Raw genomic sequence first — 21,472 nt, 5'->3', positions numbered from 1 at the left:
AAATAACAAAACAAGCCAACCATAACCAAAGATTAACATCTTAACAGGTCTGAAGGAGATTAATAACCTTTACAAGTTCTAATGACATCACACTTGGATGGAGTAAACTCATTTAGTCACTAAAGGACATCTGATTTGTGTATCACCATGAAGCAGCCCTCCTTCTCTATCCTGAGAGTTTGGCTTGGAAGTAAAATTAGTATGTCTCTTTGGTCTTTAATAGCTGCTTTAAGAAGAATGCACCACCTAATTAAAAATTATAAAATAAATCAGGCCTGTGGAAAAAAAAAAAGTCACCTATCCCTCTGTTTTATTTAAATCCAGCTAAACATTTTCCATAAATTTTCAAATTGAGTGATTTGTTTCACAAGACTTACTTCCTATTCTTCTTCAACTGAGTAAAGAGGACATTCACACTGGCAAAATCTTGATTTTTCTTTAGGAAAATGTATTACTTAAAAATCTGCATTTCAAAATGACACATTAAAAAGCTAACAACAATAAAATGATCCACAACAATATTTGAATACTAATGAAAAAATAGCAGTTCTTCAACTTTTCTACGTTTAATTGAATCAGCTATTTCAGTGTATTGTGGGAATACATTTATCAGAATCAATAGAGACCAAATGTTAATTATGAAGGCCAAGCACAAATGAATAATCTTACGTATAGACCCTGACACATTGGAACTGCAAAGCACTCTGCAGATCTTATTTTATGAAAATGTACTAAGAGCGCAAATGTATAGGCCCTTAGGAAGCAATTATCCCTAAAAGATTTAGCTACAATTCAATCTGAAATATTATAAGAGATTTTTTTAAAATGGTTTCACAAAGAGGAGGATTATTTTACTTTAACTATGGAAATAGGGAGCCACATGCTTCTCTGAATGACCTCTGTGCAGTTGTGGGCATTGCCTGGAGGGAAGATTTGAAATTGGCCTTTTCGTTCAATTAATACAATCCCCTGTGACCAGTAAGGGTATTACAAAAATTAGGAGTACCAGTTTGGCTTTGTGGGATTGAACGGCCCACGTCACTACAAGGAATGTTCTGTGCAATAAATACATTAAATATGGAAATTTAAAATCACGTACTACCAAGAGGTATGACAGAGATCAGTTAAGAAGAGCTATCTTACCAAAGACGTGCAGATGTTATATTGCACAATAAGATGAAATGGCAGGGTATAGGTCTATACGACAAGCCTTAGGTGTGATATGTTTTATTTGTCACATGATCCTCAGGTGTGACATGAGATCTAAATGCATAAAAACAAAAGCATGCAAGAGTGCTTACAGCATCTTTGTGATTTCCAGATCCTGGATCTGGCCAATTTACTGCCACCACACCTCTCCCGCGGTAATAATCTGTCCCTCTGCTGCTTTGCCTCACTCAGGACTCTACGGGCTGTGACTGCCTCAAAGAAGGGGGCAGTAGCCCCGTCAGCTAATACGACTAAAAATAAAGCTGAAAGCTTGCCGCGTACCTTACCTGTTAGACCATACTATCAGTGTAATGAAATAGGTTTCCTGTGGATTGGTTTTACACTTTTTTCCTTCTGAGCAACTCACCATTGTGAGATGATTTTAAAAAGTAAGAAAAACCTAATACCCGTTGGGTTTTGTTGTTAAGTGTATTTCAGGACCCCACAGAGTTAACAATCTCATCTTTTATCACAACCTTTTATGCTATCCTTAATCTAGCTGATCTCGATTACTGTATTATTATCCAGTGAAGACTGCAAGTATCCTTGCACCACATCTGATGTTTACACTTCCATTACGCTCTGAAGAAAATCTAAAGATCAAATTCCTCATCTGCCACCTATCACCAGAATACATCTTTTGCCAAACTGAATCAAACAACATTAATTAAGTTTAAAAGAGTAGGGAAAAGATTTAAACCCCCCCCCCAAACTTTCTTAACAGAAACTGTCCTGGATAGACACCAAAGGAATACCTGCACTCCTTCTGTGGGACAGGTGTTTAAAACTGCATTAATAGTACATAGCGCAGTTCCCAGTTTGCACGTGGAGGTGGTTTAAGTAAATGTAGTTCTCTGGATCATGGTGAAAATAAAAATAGCTGCATTGATATTTAACCCTGCCCCACAGAGACAAATGGCCTGCCCTATTTCTCTGAAAACAGTCAGATGACCAGAGGGTGATCTGCAGCGGAGAGGAGACAGGAGGGGATTCTTGGGTCTGTACCCGCACTCTGCATGTTGCACTTACAGTAAGTTACGTGAGAGGCCAGAGGCAGCAGCCAGGAACAAGAGGGTTTCAGAGGGAGGTGCGTGCCGAGACCCCAGGGAGCGTTGTGTTACCTGTCAGGGGCTCCGGCTGGGTACTTCTGCACCAGCGAGCTCTGGCGCTGAGGGCAGCAGGAGCACCCGGCCAGCCACAGCCAGGCCCGGAGCTCCAGTCAGTCCCCTTTCCAAAGGAGTCGCTGGCACAACTTTCATCCCCACCAGCCAGTCCGTATTTTCTAGGCTGTAGCTACACTAAAAAGGGATGATGAGCTTTTCATTTACACGGGTGCTTAGGTCAGGATGAGTGTTCATATGCTCTGTATCAAAGCTAACTACTATTGCCAGTATTTCACGTGGGCATTTTAAAATTTCCAAGGTCAAGAATTCAACTTAACCCATCAACCTTTTAAAAAGTACTCCGATGGACCTGTCCTCCCTGTAGGCAACAGTAGTATGAACTGAGACGAACTCTACAGAGCTACAATAGTGAAAAAAGTTCAACTTTACCAAAAATTGAAAAGCGTTCCTTTTTTCCTCCCCAGACTCTCATCTCTAAAAGACCACAACCAATTAACCTCTAACTTTGAAAAATCAAAAAATGCCTGTGACAGCCAGAAATTAAATTCTTTAAAGATTAGGTGCTGGGAGAGCAATATCAGGCTTAGAATGAAATCCTAGTAACACTCTGAACTATTAAGTCACTTCTTGCTCTGAAAATATAATTATTCTGTAAGCATTATGTCAGGCAATATTAAATGTAAAAAGTGTAGTTCCAATAAAACATTGCTGTTTTCTAACAGAAAGACTCTGTGCATAATATTTTCAATGACACAGAAAAAACAAGTCAGCCCACAATTAATGAAAAACAATACTACGTTCAAGAAGTAGCATGCTCGGCAAGCACTAACTTTTAGTGATACCAGACTCAAAACAATACTATTACTGCGGTCAGAAACAGCCCTGAATGTTTACAGTCTCTATTTCTAGTCATCTGAGGATGGATTGCTTTCAGTATTACACACCTGATTTTGTAATATTCATCATAGATTCTGATGGCAATTATAAACCCATGGAACATACAGCATTTGTGTGGCGCACAGTCTCTCTCTGTTTATGCATTATAATTTTTTTTTTTTACTGAGAAATGTCAAACTACACAAGGATTTACCTTAATTCCTACACTTTGCATCGGTCAAGTTATTGCAAGAATAATAATGTTTCCCGAATAGAAAAAAAAAATGAAAAAGGAGGCAGAGGAAAATCTGCCTATAAATGAGATACGTTTGGATCTTATTGCCTAAATCAAACACAGTTTTAAAACGACAACACAGCATCAACAGAGTAACTTCTGTATTTATATTGTCTCTCCACTACCCATAAAAGAGATTTTAAAGAATATAGTGGTTGAATAGGTGCACACGATGCTTGCACTTCTTACCTGGCATAGTCTCTTATTCTGGCTAGCGGTGAGATTGCTGGTTATGTAGCTATCAATTCCACTGATGTTACAATTTCCCTTTCTCAAAGCAGCAATAACCTGTCACTTTACACTGTCCTTTCTCTGACCCTCTCCTGCCTGTCTGCTCATTTTTATTCTTATTGACAAGACTTATTATTCCTCCTCCCAATTCCAACTAGCTACCCTTTTGCAAATAGTAGTATCAACTATGTGGTCACTAGTAGTATAGGTCAACAATGTTATTAATATAGCACACACTGCTGGGAGCAGATCAAACAGCCATGCTTTAAAATATTAGTTTTGCAAAGGTACCGTGAGGCAAATAGTTGCAGTTTTTCGCACGTTATAAAATGTAATATTGCAAGGAGCGACCCCAAGAATTTAGCGTTCATTACCAGCCCAATAATTTGGAGGATATGTTATTTCTTTTCTTGTTGTTTTCATACACAAAATAAAATAAAACCATAGCAGAAGGGTGCTGTATCTGTGTTTAAAGAAGGGGTTGTTGGCAAACACCATAGCTCACTTCTGCCGAAATGTACACAACTGATATATGCAGCCCAGAAAGCTGGCACCAGGGGCTTACAACCTTAATTTGCCTGCAAGAAGAAATGGAGATTTACCTTCAGAGCACGTTCTTGATTGTTTTCAGCAGTCAGATGTCTCGTGTTGTTTGCTGAAGTCTGGTTCTGCTCTTTCAGATGATGAAGCTCCTGCTCCAGCCGTTTGCACTGCAACGAGGAAAGAATCCCATTAAGTAGAGGAGTGTGGGCATATTTTTTTCAACAAGCCAAATGAATTAACGTAAATAACTCCCATCACCATTTCTGCAGTAGAGAAAGCATCAGACAAAAGCAAGTTACATCCCAGATCAGTACCAGAGCTACGTTTTTCAAATGCGCTTCATTATTCAGTCTCTTCCTGGTCCAATTGTATGCCAAAAAAAAGCTAAGTTCAGTATCATCAGATAAAGACATTTTGCAGAATGTTTTAAAAAGTCTTAAAAATTACAAAGATGTCGGGTTGAAATTCTGCTCCTAGTTATGCCAATACAACAATGGATTTTGGCTTTTGTCTATTAAGCGGATATAAAGGAAGCAATATGTGCTTTTAGAAAAGCAAGCAAATTAAAGACTCTCCTTCCAAACCCAGGACCCAGCCTTTTATTAGAAAATATACATGTAATTTTTTATATTTGTATTTTTCATGCTAAGAGATTACTTTAAATCCCAAACACACACCACATCTCGAAAGAAAAGAAGCTTTAAGATTGTTTTGTTTAAATATTTAACTTAATGACAAAGAATGAAAAATTTAACATTTGCTACTGTGTGCATACACGTGTATACTTACTGCTGTCAGCCAAACATCTCTTTTAAAGATTAAAGATCTGCAAATTATGAGCTAAATCATATTTCACTGTTTTTTATGGTAGCCATACGAGGTCTTGCCCAGTTATTTTGGTTTGAAAGAGTAATTAGTTGTCAGATGACAGTTTATTGTCTTATGAAATAAAATCTGTTTTACAAAAAAAAAAAAAAAGGCAAAACAAAACAGACAACGTACCAGGAAGACGTAGGGGAACAACTGTTAGAACTAGGGAAAACCACAATATTAACAGGAATATTTTAAAACAGTATATTACAAGGAAGTAGTTTGGCTGCCACCACCAAACCTGACAGACTCTGTTGGAATAAAAGACAATTAATTGATAAAAAATATTTTGATAAATACTTTCTGAAAACACTAGTAAGAAAGGAACGCGAATCATGATCTACTGCCCATGTGAGCACTGCTGTCTCAAATGAAAGACCTGGAAACATCAGTGAGTTGTGCTATCTTAGTGACTGTGGGAGAGACAGAACTGAGCTTCCCATCAGGTGTATACAACCTATTCCTGAGCAATTCAGTATGTGGGACAATTAAACGTGGCTCATGTCAACTCTAAAAAAAGAAAAAATGTGAAACAGAGCGCTGTAGGACTGCAAAAATTATAACTGAGGTCTAACTAAAATGAGTACTACAGGATCTCAAGGCAGAAATTTTAAAGACACACCAATACATACACTTTTTAAACACAAAGTCAGTCCTTAGCAATGTCCTGCACATCAGGTATCCAGCATAGTATATAAACCAGAATGATTTAATCCTATATCTGAATAAGTTTTAAATAATTGTAGGTGTCCAACAGTTCCATTAAAAAAATTCAATTCATATATCCGTTGCTGTATTTGATTACTTCTGTTACAAATCTGGGCTGATTTCTAACAGGATTATTTATTTTAAAGGCAGCAAATCTCTCTGGCCTAGTGCATTCTCTCAGCGTCTCCTGTAAAGTTCCTTAATGCACAGTTTCATTTTTATTGCAAGAAAAAGAGAAAAAGACACTTTCCCACGAAACAGGGAAATACAGAAAAAATGTTATGATACATTTGATTGCAAATATTTTACAGACTTAAGACATTTAATGGCTCTGTTTATTTCACACATGGTATCACAAATCACAGAATCACAGCTGTAATTCTTTTTCCCTGTCCAGCATGAAAATTATGTGTCTGCAGACAGGAAGGTGCTAATAAAAGTACTGAAGAACTAAACCCAGATTATGCAGCTTTTTTTCTCTAGCATACATGACCTAAACACCATTTAAAAAAAATAAAATGAATCTACTACTTCAGGCATTATCATGACACTTTACACATTACATCATGTAATATTAGCAGGCCTCTCACTTTTCGGCTTTGCCAACCCTCTTCTTCACAACAGGGCTTTGGAATTCCCAATTTGACAACAGCACAGGTTTCTTACAGTAAATATTATTAAAAAGGCCAAAATCTCAATCTACCTTTAAAACATGAATTTGTATTCATGTTATTCTCTTGACTCCTAAAGAGAAGTGAAAATACGCTAAGAGCAAACCTAGCTACAGGACTGTATCGAAACAGATCTTGATGTACAGGGCAGGCTGCACAACTGAGGGCATGGGTGCAATCTTATTCTACTCTCCACTTCACTCCTGTGAAGACAGGACAGTGAGATAAACAGCAGCAGTGGGACTCCAGCATCACGCAGCATAGAGAGCACGTGCGATAAAGATGCCACACAAGTAACGTAAAATGGATGGATCTCTCTGTCAAGTCAACCTTGACAAGATTACACTTACATCAATCTGGGTAGCATTTCGTAAGTCATCTTTAATTTCATTTCCACTAAGAATGTTGATATCTGGAAAAAAATGGGCGTATTCAATCAGCATACTGCTTGAATCCATTTTGAGGGTCTCATTGAAAGAAACAGTGATCTAATTTGACCTTTGCGCGTGTCTTAATGTGTTGGAAACAAGGTATTAACAGAAAATGTTCTGAATTATCAATCAATATGTATTTATTCCTGGCTGTCTAGGAAGTAAAATCTTTAATTATTCAGTTTGTGAAAGTATTATAATAATACTCTTAAATGGCAACATTGTGTATGTCTTACTAAATTTTATACTCTGCAACACTTTAATACCTGAACTACTTTTAAAACATTAAAAGCAAGCACTCTTTTTCACAAGAACAACAGCATATGAAACATCTGTGTAATCTTGCTGTAAAGAAAAGTTTTAAAAATAGAATTTAAAACAATGCAGCCCTTCTATTCATTTGAGTCAACATTTTTTGAATTCTGTGTCATTGGTTGCTAGCAAGGTCCAGTAAAAATAGATGTTCTTTAAAAGAACATGTGTTTTTATTGGTTCACCCCAGGGCTCTAAAATGCCAACAGCTGCAAGTAAGAAACTGGATTTCCTTCTAAAAACATATATAAAAATACTTTTTGGAGCACAGCAAAGAGAAGACATCGTCCAATTCAGTACTGGCAAAAAGGAAATGTTGGATGTATCCTTTTAAGAAAGCTGAAAGCTAAAGGAAGTGTTTCATTTTAAATATTATAAATAAGAATGTCTAAATCCTGTTATCCAAAACTTGTGAAAATTCATACTTGGGAAACATTCAAACAGAATCCTCTTAGAGACAAAATATTTTGCACAACACAGGTTGCCTAAACATCTGATCTGAGGTGTAATTGTGCACTTAAATGGAAGTTCCTGTGAATTTAACACTTTATGAAAGATGGGCTGTTAATTGAGAAAACCACTTCTTTACCTCAGATACTCTGAGCACATCAAGGAAAATGAGAGCAGTGTAGATGGATGTCAAAGAGAATATGCCTTGATCAGAATGCTAAAGACTTTGGTAAGTAAATTATATAAAAGTGTCACAAATGGTAATGTCATTTTATAAAGGTTTCATACAAACAATCCACCAAGAATTAGCTTCATTGCGTGGTCTGCTGTGTCCATTCAGAGTTCTGCAGCCAGAGAGGCAATACTGAAGACACAAAACCCAAAAAAACCCCACCCAAACCAGAAAAAGATTTCCTCTCTTCTTCCAAACCCTCCTCTTTGTTCTCCTCTCTGAATATATTTCTTTGAAAGTCTCCTACCTTAGCTAGCCTCATTCAGGTGATAACGTAACTTGTCAGACAGTGAGCCTCTTTAAGCCTACTCCAAGCGTTCCTTGAGCAACCATCAGTGCCCAGCTGTACAGTTTTCACTACAACATCATCCATTCCCAGCAACAGGCACTCAATCTTCTCTTTAACCATATTTCCACAGAGCAACCTGGCTGCGCTCTTCTAAACGCACCCAGTCATTCCAAACAAATGCCCCTGTACCCAGCAGAGGATATACTGCAAGCAGCTAAGACACAAAATGAAAAGCAAAGCAGGTAACATACCAAAAGGATAAGAAGAGGTTCAGATGGGAAAGAAAGGATAGACAGCAACTACACCTGTTCTCCCTTCCCATCTTCCAATTCCAACCATTAGGCTACTGGTGAGCCTTTTTTAACAGGCATCAGCTAACATGATTCAGCAGACAGAGGATGTTTGTGAGAGGCACCGGCTCAATCCATAGCGGGTGCTGACACCTTTCAGTGACTATGCAGCTGGGAGGAAAATCCAGACAAACTGCAAAAAGGAGCGCCTGCTAACAGGGATGCTGACGGAGAGGTCAAGAAGTGGACCAGGAGAATATCACTGAGTAAAGTCCTTGAGGCTCACCCAGAAAGAGACCGTTAAAAGATGGTCCTAGTTCCAGGCACACAAAAGGAGTAAACATAGTTTAGAATGAATCGAGTATTTCAGAAGATAGAAAAATCAATGCAGATAACCACTTAATAGTGTTTGGCCTTTACTAGAAAATGAGGTTGCATTAACATATCAAACATAACTTTAGCACTTGTATAAACAAATCATCTTTAACATGCCGTCAGCTTTTCAGCATTTTGTTCTTCAATTTGTACCTGTAACATGTTAACACGGTGTTACGGTGCCTGCCATGCCTACACAGATTGATGAGTTATTTTTTGATCGTTACTTAACGTGACTCTTCAGTGAGGTGTTCCGAAAGTAAAGGTACAGACATTACACAAGAGGAAAGAAAAATCTGCAAACCGCTGGAGAAATAACATTAGGAGGGACAAAATGGAATACAGCAAAGCATTAACATCGAGCAGAGCAACCCTCCGCCCCCAAGCATTTGGTCCCCGTGCAGTTTGTTTATATGAAGACACCACCTATCCCCAGACGCCTCACGCAGAACCATATTTAACCCTGCGCTACTCAGGTCGATCAGACCGTTCACGTGCTTTCAAACAGATATAAATGTTTTGCTGCACCGGGGTCCCTGGCTCTGATCTTACTGAACTAGATGGTAATGTCAGGTGCACTACTCATTTTGTATTTCAGCACAGATTTTACTCAGAGAAAGGGTACTGTGATGCTCCTTGGCAGAGGAAGCAACAGCTAAAGCTGAATATAACAGAAAACCGTAACACTTCCTTACTACAAATGCAGTCTTGGTGGCTATTTAATCCTGTTACAGCTATATTTACTTTTAATATTACTATATAGCATATAATGTTTTCCATCATATTTCATTAAAAGAAATCCAAACTAACCCCTCCTGAACTTATGGCAATATGCTAGGGGGAAAAAAAAAAAAAAAAAAAAGAGTCAACACATTATGCCATTTATATGCTAGGAAAATAAAGAATTGATTTGTGTGTCTGTTAATACAGATATGAGGGTCAAAGTCCAACGAAACAAATGTACTAGGACTAAGATGAGGCCAAATTCTGCACAAAGTTCTTTTCTGAATTACACTTGATCATCTCATCCAATTAGTACATACAAAAGATAGTATTTTATGAAAAGACATTTGTTCATCTGGAGTCCTTGTTAAAACCTGCAATGCTCAGAATCTTATGAATCAGCACTGGTGTAAACGCACAAGAGTCCGCTGCTGAGATCACTGAAAGGAGGGACAGTGTGTAGGTGGAGGTACCGCAACGTGCTTGCCCTGTTCTGGCACTCTTCCTGAAGCCCGGACTGTTGGCCGAGTGGGGTAGGTGGATCTTTGGTCTGACCTGATCCCATCCAGTCAGTCTTACGTGGTCTCCATAGTTTAATAACAGATCTTGCACATAATCACAGCCTCCCACAAATAGCTTCATTCTGTCATTAAATTTAAGGTAACAAATTTTTTTTCAAGTCAGACAAAAATCAAAAGTGATTGCCACTCAAGCCACCTGCCATGGGTCAACCGGTGCATAATTACTTGATTGCATATCAGGGCCTTCACTTTAAACAGCGAGTACTCTATCACGTTCTGTGGACTTTTACGGATGAAGGCCTTGCTGAACTTGGATCTCAACCACTGAATTAGTGAGAAATAAAAATAACCTAGTTCCTACTGACTAACTTGGGAAAATGGTTTATGTCCTCCAAAATATAGGAAAATAGGAGATCATCTGAATGGCAGATGAACTATTATCCAACATGCATTTTTTTCTTTATGCATTTTAAACAAAATGCTCAGCAGCAAAGTAAATGACACACCGTATCTTGATGGAAAACGCACATATACCTTTAAAAGATGAGCTCATGGGATACCAAGATCCTGCTACTACAGAGCATAATACTTTCGGAAGTGATAAACTGCAGATACATTTTGGAATTAGTTAACACATATTCACTGCAATGAACAACTGGAATACAAATAATTATTCTAGACATCAAACATGAAAAAGATGAAGAAACATGGCTATTTTTTCACCTGTTATATATTTTAAGTCATCACTCGTAGAAACGTGAATACAATAAACAACCATATGAAGCAAACAAAAGCAATTCAACTGATTTTTCTCTTAGTTTATTATTTTGTTCACCTTTTCTTACTTTGTTTATAATGATCTGCACCTCAGAGTAGCTCCCAGCTCAAAGATGCCGAATGGAATGCAAGTGTTCTCAGTTCGACAGCCCCTCTCCCCTTCCCCTCAATATTTTTTTTTTTGTAACAGTCTGCCCCTTGTCCCAAATTCATCACGATTTCTGGAGAGGCAAACATCTTGCGCCACTTGGATGCTGCACAACTCTTTCCTTTGCAGACAAAAATAATACCAAAGTCATCCAGTCAAAACACAAACCAACCTTTGGTGTCACTGTGAATTATGTACTTTGAACTGCAGATGTTTGGAAGCACTTATATTTACATAAATAGATTTTATCCTTTTTCTTCTAAAATAATAATTTTAAAAGAAATAAAGAAATAAATGAGTTTCTACATAATAATCACTAGAAGGATTTTTCCATTAAATTATAATTTTGAATTAAGGCTTTCTAACCTCTGAAAGAAAAGACTTTTCTTTAAAGTTCTGGCAAGCCATCAACAAATGTGTTTAAATGATTATTTATACAATGCCCAGCAGCTTAGAACTACTGGGATTTCAAGAAAGAGAAGTGCTTTTGTAGAGCTTAGGCCTCAGAAACATATGCATCTTTACAAATTTATATTCTATTAGTAAGAGAAACACTTAAATATAAACATCTTTTTTTGCAGCAGTACAATGGTGTCTTGCTCCCTCAGAAGCCACAAAAAGAAATGCATTAAAATACAAATGAAACATTTTTGTCTTCCTTGTCACTACGAGCCAGTTGGAACCTGCAGCATTAAGGCAGATAATATGCTGTATACATGACTTGGTTTCCTCCTACCATTCCTTTCCCTTTCTATTTCTGAACACTTCAAAATGCAGCAAAACAAGCTTTCGTTTATTTTCATTTGAACAGTTAAAGGAACTGTAAGGGCACAGAAAGACATTCAGAAAATTCAGACAATAGAGTTTAACTGCTTCCACTCATGTTAACAATCCTGACACGTGCAGCTATTCCACAGCCCTGGGCAGCCCTGCGATACCCACCCACCCACCTCCAGACTCTATATATTCTTACACTTCCTTTCAGTGATGACATTTCGAAGATCAAGACAAGCTCGATCTACTTCTCAAAGAGCTCAGCACACACAGACTTTCCTAATCAATGACACTCCTTATAAAAAATGTGCGAGGTGAAGAAGAGAAAAGAAAACGGGGTGTTCTTGAGCTATATGTGTTTCACAGGTCATTCAAGCAGGGTGCCTGTGCTGGCCATGCCATGGCTCTGCTAAGGCGATTGCTGACAGACTCCTGATCTGCTGGAGGAAACTTAATGGTAGGAGCTGCTAAGCCATGTTAACTGGGTCATCTTTACAGTTTCCTGTATCCATTGCATATAAATTACCAATCTTATCTCACCTCTGATCCATTTTTTGTAGTTGTTTCTAACTGGAATATAAACCCAGTAACCTGGAGTCAAACATCTATTCATGAGGCTGTACTGTGCGATTCGTTAGCACGCTGAGTTGTGATATTACGAAATGGGCTACCACAGTCACAGTATTTAGTAAATGCAGATAACCTAATATACCACTGATTTTCAGTCTTCAGCTAGATAGCGACAGACATGTCGGTAGCCAGTCACCTCTTCATCACATGGGCTGAAAAAACAATCACGTTTTATTCCTGCAGATTTGTAGATCCTACACATGTTCTTTCTAACATGGAAATCACAGAATCACAGAGTGGTTGAGGTTGAAAGGGACTTCTAGAGGTCATCTTTCCCATTCCTCCTGCTCAAGCAGGGCCACTTAAAGCCAGTTGCACAGGACTGTGTCTAGATGGTTTTTGAATATCTCCAATGAGGGAGTCTATAAAAGGACTATAAAAGACTATGTATTCCTAACAAAAGGAAGGAATATGAATTTCAGAAAGCCATGAACTTTATTTTTACTAGCTATTTGTCTTTTTTGCTGTATCTCCCCTCCTTCGTTGTTGAAAGGAGGAAACACAAGACTTCCCTCTACAGTTTCTTTAGTCCCTCTCTTCTTCAAATGCAGCATCCTTCCTCCTTTCTTTTGCACGGCAGAATGTACGCATACCCTAATTCTCAGTTCTCATCTTGGCCTGTGTGAGGTCCATTCCACTGCACTGTCTCATTTTTGTCTACATGTGTGCATGCATCTTGTTTCCATAAATATTCTCTTTATTATGCAATTCTTCTCAAGAACTCTGCTTTAATTATACACAGTGTTTGGTGATGTTCTGACTCTTAATTAACATTGACTAATCACTTTTTCCAGCACTTCAATGAAGTTAGTAAATGGGACTTTCTTGTTTTATGGGATCAGAAATTAGCACAGAAAGTTTAAGAAGCTTAATCAACCAACAAGATCATGTAAGAACTGGGATTACTACACCCAAAACCTTTGCTTTACTGACTCAAACAAAAGATACGGCGCTATTGCTTCCTGTGGCCACGTGTTTTGCTGGGTCCTCAGAAGAGTAGGCAGTTCCATTACAACCAGATGGCCTGTGGCCAAGAGACAGCTTGTCAAACATCTGATACAACACACCATGACAGATAGCTGATAATTGCTTTTGTTTAAAGCCTTTCCCCCACCCTCAGTTAATAATCCGCAGTGTTGGTACCCAAAAAACATATACAGTAGAATGGAGGTAATGTTGGATGATACGCTGGAGTTCAGCTATCTAAACTACCAAAGGTGTGTGAAAAGGAGAAATTTTAGAAAGAAACATTCACAGCCTGATCTTCTATCTAGATCTAGAAATTAGGAATCTGATTCTCAGATATATGCAAGGCACTTGGCTGCTGACAGAGGTATGTTTTTAGAAAGTGTAACCTTGTTTAATTGAACATAACCAATATTAGCTCACAAGAAAACAAAATTTGGTAAACAATGTCATTCTAATAAGCTGGTTTTTAAATAATCTTAAATGGATTTTCTTAAAATCCGTATGCAAACAAGACTATTGCCTAAACGTTAAGTTAGCATTTACTGCACAAAGGTACAAGAATACTTCTGGTCCATTTTTAAATATCATCACTTTATTTGAGAAAACAGTATCATGGATCACTGTATAGATGCCACAGCTTTTTAATCTCTTTATTCAGATACTATAATCATGGGATTGCAGGTGTTCCTTGTAGTACACACTATCTGTTTGTCCTGATAAATACCGTACTCTCAACTGAGCTGTCAGTTGCTTAAGTGGCAGTTCTTCAATTTTTTGTTGTGTAACGTGTTCTCCCAAAACTTCTTTAACATGTAATAAAAGCTACTTTAAACTAGAGATTATAACAAACTAAACCAGCTAATTAGGTAGGTGAAAGCACAAAGCTCTGCAGATGTGTCAGGGACGAAAAGTACTTTTTGAATGAGCAACATGTTTTTTTAGGAAACTTTAGTATTAAAGATCACAACTATCTGAAAGCAATATTAATATCTGTTTTAACAGTTTGAGAATAACTGTGAAAATAGAGCAACTAATTACAAATCTTCAAGTACTATTGTGAAATCAGTTTCTTTCTCACCAATACAGAAAGTATTAGGTAGGTAACAGCAAATATATAAAATCCATATTTCAGACATCTTTTAAAAATTTGCTCAAATGAACTGAAAAGTGGAATAAAAATAATTTAAAAACCCAAGAAATTAATCGGCGTCGCACAAGCTTAAAATGAATCATACATGGAAGACAAAGACACCCCACAAAGAAACGCTTAAGAAAGTAAACAAAAGCTTTGCAAACTAAACCAAACCCACACATTTAGAAATTATGTGTTGCTCAGCTTCAGTAATACTGAGAAATGTCTGTATGATTTTGGTACATGAATAAGATTTTTCAAATATTAAGTAGCGGTTGAATCTGAAGATTTTACCTCTGTAACAAAGTTTAGTTTTAGCTTCACTGAAGTGTTTTACAGGGATCGATGTGATTACGTACCCAAATAGATGCATACTTCTCATGCAGTTTTGAATTAACAGCCACCTAAAAGTGTTCAGATACATTACTGAAAAGCAGAAATGCTTAAATCTAAAATCAGCTGCCTTTGACACGTGCAATTACCAACATTGCCCTCATCCAACTCAAAGCTTCCTGGCAATTCCATCCTTCATGTGCAGAGGGTAGGACACCCTAAGCAGAAAAAAAAAATTAGTAAAAACACAAATAGAGAAGACTATTATGACAACTTCTGAAAGCAAAGTGATGGGCCTGCCTGCCAAAACAAACAAAACGGGTAAATGCATGACTACTGCTGAGAAGTGTCTGGATACCATAGAAGACAACACACACGACATAAAGAGAATATGTAACAAGACACACAGCTGCTGGCTAGCCCTACAGTAGAAAGGCTGATATGACTATTTAGCACAAGGGATTAACAAGGATTTTGCTATTTCTTCTGGGAGGCTGGCACTGGATGCTTTCATTTTCACAGTGGGCTTTTCAAGACTAGTTTTGCAGACTGAGATTCAGTTAAAGTGCTAAAGTTTTGATTGTGAACAGGACCTCAAGCAATGAGCCTGAAAAAATGCTTGCAGATTGACAAAGAATACTTTGTCTTAAAGCCACAGAAGATGAAGGAGGTAAACTGACAGAGAGGGCTGGTGTTCACTCCTGTCCTGAACACAACCCAGCAGAGCTCTTTCAGGCAAAAGAGAGGGAAATCTATTGTTTCCTAACGTTGCTGGGATCTGTAATACAATCTCTGTCTGAGGTATGAAATTCCTCATCATGATTACAACATGACTTGGAAGGAAATCTTACCTGTTGGTGACAAGTCATCTCATGAGACAACTAGCAGCAAAGTGTTCACAGCCAGTCTTCTGACACAGAGCTTTACTCTGGTTTTGGGGTTATCTAAACTTTGGTAATACTTCTACAGATAGCAAAGAAACATGTTGTAGCTAATTAAGAAATAAGCAACTAGGCGTAACTGAAAGATGACCAGTATCTGCAGCAGAACTTTGGTTATTATACTTAGATTTACATTTTTATAGCTGCTAATTCATTTACTAAAGGCAATGCTAAAACTCCCCCCTCTCTCAAAACATAGTATCGATTCTATGTTATCAACAATATAAAGCATATTTTCAGAAGCATTACTGTCGATTATCCTGCTTCGGTACATTATACCAATGAAATATCCTGTAGTTAGCCACTTATATTGTGTATTTCTGATAAAAATATGACAACTTCTTGCAATTCTGGAGTTGTTAAGATTTAATACTGTTCTTCATCCACAGTTAATTATTTTTTGTTATAGCTAAAAGTATGATACATTTTACACAATCACAGCTTCTTACGGGCCTTCAAGTATTTCTACATATTTGAATTGTGCCATTTAAAAAAGTATTTTCAATACAACAGTAAACTATAAATCAGAATATGATATTTTGTGCTTTGTGTATACCCACAGCATACGCATCAATAACTACTTTAAAAACACTACTGAAAACAATGACAACAAAACATTAACATCAGACAGCATTAACGACTTCCCTGATAACAGCATCTTACAATCACATGCAGAGCACACGCAATAGGAAAGCCTGTCCTTCATTTGCAATAGAGGGTAATGGAAGCTAAATTTTTCTTGTTCTCAAGCAACTCAGCTTGAAAAATAATTAGCAGTGAATAAACAGAACATGGAAAAGAGGGTAAATCCTAGATACTCACCATCTGAGGCACGAAACAGTAAAGCCATACAACAAACAAATGTAGGCATACTTGGTGAACGAGACATAGATAAGTTAATGCTACTGTGAAATCTTTCTTTCATAAAGAGCATATTGATAGATTTTCTTGTTCCACTTCTTTGCCAGCGCCACTACACACTTTAGACCAGAATATGTAAAATAACATCATCAAGCCTGAGGACTTCCAGAAATTGATTAATTGCTTCACAACCAAAAAAAAGGTCACAATGTCCAGACCAATGCAAGAGGGAAAATTGCTGTTGTGGTACTTGTTACCTGTTTATTTAAAACCAGCCAAAAATCTAGAAAGAAATTGAAGTAACAAAAATGTTTATTAAGAAGTCCTACATTTCAGTCACAGTCATCTACCATTCTGTTAAAAATGAGTAATCAGCATATCATCATTACAATAATTTTTCTTTACATCCTCTGTTACTGCCAGACCTAAACTTCCTTACTCACCACCCCTCTTTACAGCTTAACACACATGTTGAATCACAAGGATGACTGTGGAGGGTATTGCAATGCTAGAAGATAGGTCAATATTTCACTTTAGGGACTCTGGGGAAAAAAAGTCAACAAAAAGCAGCTCTATTAATTCTTCTTAGCTTCATATCCCACAATATTCTTAGTCAACTACTGATGCCTTGGTAGGAGCACTATCAGCAATATAGTTTGGCTGTTATTCTTTGTAGATATCTCCACTGTCCAACTAAATCCAAACTTTATATTCTGTGCGTCATTTTATTTGTGATCTATGCTACTAGTTTGAGACCTAGTTCATTTATGTCTTGTGGACAGGTCCAAAATCTTCACCAGAAAAGTCTGCATATAAAGCAGTCTAATAATTTTCAAAGTAAAAAGGCTGAATATGAATATACTGGAATACTTTCTCCAAGACAACTAGTAGTTTTTACTTTCTTTTAGCTATTTCTTTTATTTTTTTAATAAATCTGATTCTCCTTCTTGAAGACATCTCATTTTTATCCTAGTTTCATACAAAACACTAGCAAAGCTTGAACGTAACTAATTTTAAAAATATTTTCTTGGATTAAATGGATTTTTTCCATTTCTCTACTTACAAGTAATGAAGCTTTGGACTTTTATCTCAAGTTCTCAATAACTCTCAGAAATTTTCACTGAAGAAACACAATTTGCATGATACTTTGCACTGGGGGTGCACTTTATAATTTCTCTCACCCGTCTCTACTTCTTATGCTTTGTTTTGCACTATGGAGTGCTATATGAGAACATGAACTGGATTCCTTTTTTGATTAAAGCAAATTCAAAGATACACCTAGTGCATGCTGACACAAATGAGTATTCAGTTCATAGGACTTGAATACAGCTAGTCCAAAGTAAAAAACAAACAAAAAGAAACACACACATACTCTCACCCTGAAACATGTTCAGGTGGATTTCAGATGCTGAGAGCCATTTCATACTCCAGGTCCATTCCTATTTGTTCACACTACTTGCTAATACAGACATAATCAACCACAAATTACAACGGTGAACATTCAAGAAGTGGCAAATGGGTAAAAGCAAGGAGGAAAATGAACACGCAGGTCAGACACATTCACCTTTTCAGAGTCCACATTAAATATAAATATGAACCACAAAACTCTTGTTTGTCACCTATCAAAAGTCTTTTATGCAAACTCATGCAGGTATCCAAACTAACAAAGTACTTTTGCAGAAACATTTCTTAGAAACTTGCCTAAGAAAAACAAGCTTTTAATATGAAACACACAGATTTTACTTTTTTTAAGAAAATCAGTGACATTTTATCCAACAGGTAAGCAAACTGAAATCTGATTCAACACTCAGTACCTAACTTGAAACTGTGAAGTGTTAGGTACCGTGGAAAACTTACTTTAGGTACCTCTACAATAGTTCTGGTACCTATAGAACTTATTGCATGACAGCGATTCAGTCTCCTCTTCAGAGGGCATACTATTTGAATTCTGCTTGTATCGCACTGGAAATTTCCTCTATGGGTTGTTGCTACTAAAACAGGTGATCAGTAAGCATACAAAACATTTTTCCTCTCTTTCATCCTAAGGTTTTCACATTAAATATTTAAATTAATTCTAGAAATTGGTTTGAAAGTCTAAGCTGTGTGAATCTAGAGCTTAGCACCGTGATAGATGAGTCAAATAGCAATTAATCAAACATGCTTGCATGCAAATTTACTGTCATTTTCAAAGGGGTGAGGAGTTTCTAGGTACTGAAGAGAAGATGAATGTTCAACTGGAAATTCATTGAAGTTTACAGTTGAAGACACAAAGCTTGATCATGCCCTCAAATACTATGCAGACATGTATTTTGTGAATTCTGGACAACACGCTGTTTGCAGAGGAACAACAGGTGATTTAACAATGCAAACAATGATGTGTCTCAGGGCATCATTCAGCCAAAACCTTACGGCAGTAAAAAGAAGAAATGTAGCATCAATTAAAAATTTGCTTCAGAAGTTCAAAAAGACAAACCGTAATCCCTCTCGTCAAGGAAACACTGCATTAACATTTACATATTTACTCATACTTAGCATTCATGGGCTAAATACAAAAGTTCGGTATAAGAGCTCCTTAGGGTAATTCCCTTCGGATCCTCCTCTCCCTCCCACTAATGACCTACCAGCTGACCTGCATTCCCAGCTGTGAGAAGCATTAACTCAAAAACTACAAGACCTCATGCAACGAAAGCCTCGCTGAAGTCAAACTAAGGAATAAGCTTCAAAATACTCACTTTCACCAGTGAAATTCTGACTCCAGTGAAATCGAAGGGAATTTCATACCCTATTAACAGATACCTGCCTACAGAGAAATCACCACCTCTGCTACGTCAATACAAGAGACCAAATGACACTACAGACACGGACCTGTAATGGCCCCAAAAATTCTCCTATTATCTTGTCTGAACATCTCACCTCTCCTCAGCTTTCTTAATGAATTCGGAACTGAGACTTATATACAGTGATCAAAGAAAACAGAGCACCATGACAAAAGATTAAACAGGTGTTATTCTTTTGGGGAACATTCTACACAAATCAGAAAACCCAACATAAGACATCAAGAGGATTCTGTTTGGCCAGTTTCCTCTCTATTTTCACCTCCAGTGGACTAAAATTCCTACTTCAGAAGAAAAAAATACTTCATACACCTTCTGAACATAGCCAAATATTTAACCAGATATTCCCCTGGAAAATATTCATGCTCCAGCTAGCACAAATATATCTGAGCTAGAGAGAGCATACCTAATCGTCTCAGAAAGTAAAGAATTATTATCATTTTTCAAGCTGGGTTTGTTTTTAGAGGAAGCAAGCAGCCGAATAGGGAAGAACCCGCCCTTTTGTGAGATGTGAAAGATTCTTGCTGCTCTTCAGCATCACTCCCAAAGGTTTCACTCCATGCCTCCCAACTACCGCAGTCACTGGCTGTTTGGCACTGAAAATTCTGCGCGGTGAGATTCACTTGGTTTATTCTGAGAAGCAGCAAAGAAAATGTGGCTTTAGCCATGTTCAGTATAACATGGACTTCCTAAAACATGGATTTAGTCAAACTTTCAAAGGTTTACCTTTATGTAGGTACACAGGAAATGAAATTTGACATTATAAAGCACCGTTCCAGTGCAACACAATCAAATGGAAAACTAATATTGCTAATCACAACAATTGCTTGTATAACTTGGCTTTTTGTGATGTTTCCTCAGGATCCCTTTTACTCAGCATTACCTCCAAAGAGATGCCTGTGAGGTTTACCCAATGCCACTGACGTGAATACCAATAAAATTGACAACCATTTCTTCAACTCCTGTTTCTTTTCTCCCTGCAGTCACAGTGCAACTTTTAATGTTAAATCTCAAATTATTTTTTTTTTAAAAATCTATTCTGTATTTTATTCCATATCCCTATTGCTTTCTCTCAGGACTTGGACTAAATTTGCAGGGCAAAAGAGGCACCTTGCAGGCAGCACACCTCTCTCTGTTTAACCATCCTTCTGGCAAGTAATTTCCCCATGCCCATTCCTCTGTTACCTCTCGGAGAAAAGCACTGCAAATGAGGGCAACAGGAACTTACTGTTGCCTGCCCACAGGAAACCAGCCATAAGAGTGAACCAGCATGGTCCTTGGATCGTCAAATTACAATAAACATCCCTTTTACCTTCACTTCCCTCCTCAAATAAGCCCGTGACCAAAACCATCAGTAACCCACAGCAGCTGCCTGGTTCACAAACAACTGTGAATACAGTTTCCTACCTTTTCTTTTCCTGTTCCCAAATATCAGTGGCAAAGGGGAAAGGGTAGTAGGGGAAGCATCCTGGCAGAGCTGCTAAGAGGACACTGTCAGATGTGCTCCTGCCAACCAAGAACTCGACCGGTATCCTTAACCAGGAAGTGTCAAAGGGTACCAAAACACAAAGTTTAAACTGTACTGCTAATTCAAATTACTAAAAATAACATCCCAAACTGTGGTTGGGTTGCAAACTCAAACTCTTATCCTAAGAGAGTCACGAGGCATTGTAACCAGTTCCGTGATTATTCCTCAATTAAGGGCCCAAGATCTGTAAGCAATTTTTTTCATTTACATATACTTTTGTTGTTTTTACATTTCATACAGCTCTTGGGTTTATTACTTCAATAAGACCTGTTCACTCATGTGTGCTGAGAATGCCTTAATGCTCTGTGAATCACAGATAACACAGAGGTCTACACCTTATTTGGTGTAAAAGGCGGGAAATTGCTTGAGCAGAATGTAAAAAAAAAAAGTTAGCA

At 37.5% G+C, this 21,472-nt stretch overlaps 1 protein-coding gene across 12 annotated transcripts in view; it reads right to left on the bottom strand.

The window, feature by feature from the left end:
- Nucleotides 1–21,472, bottom strand: part of MIPOL1 (mirror-image polydactyly 1) — a 198,528-nt gene that overhangs the window by 97,235 nt on the left and 79,821 nt on the right. For all 12 annotated transcript variants that reach the window (XM_054826663.1, XM_054826661.1, XM_054826653.1 and 9 more), the window contains one exon: nucleotides 4,338–4,445. In XM_054826663.1, coding sequence (XP_054682638.1) covers nucleotides 4,338–4,445 — 108 coding nt within the window. The remainder of the gene's footprint in view (nucleotides 1–4,337; nucleotides 4,446–21,472) is intronic.

Source organism: Grus americana, chromosome 5 (assembly GCF_028858705.1).
Source record: "Grus americana isolate bGruAme1 chromosome 5, bGruAme1.mat, whole genome shotgun sequence".
NCBI lineage: Eukaryota > Metazoa > Chordata > Aves > Gruiformes > Gruidae > Grus > Grus americana.
The sequence above is the reverse complement of the archived record's forward strand: the minus strand, read 5'-3'. Positions and strand labels throughout refer to the sequence as shown.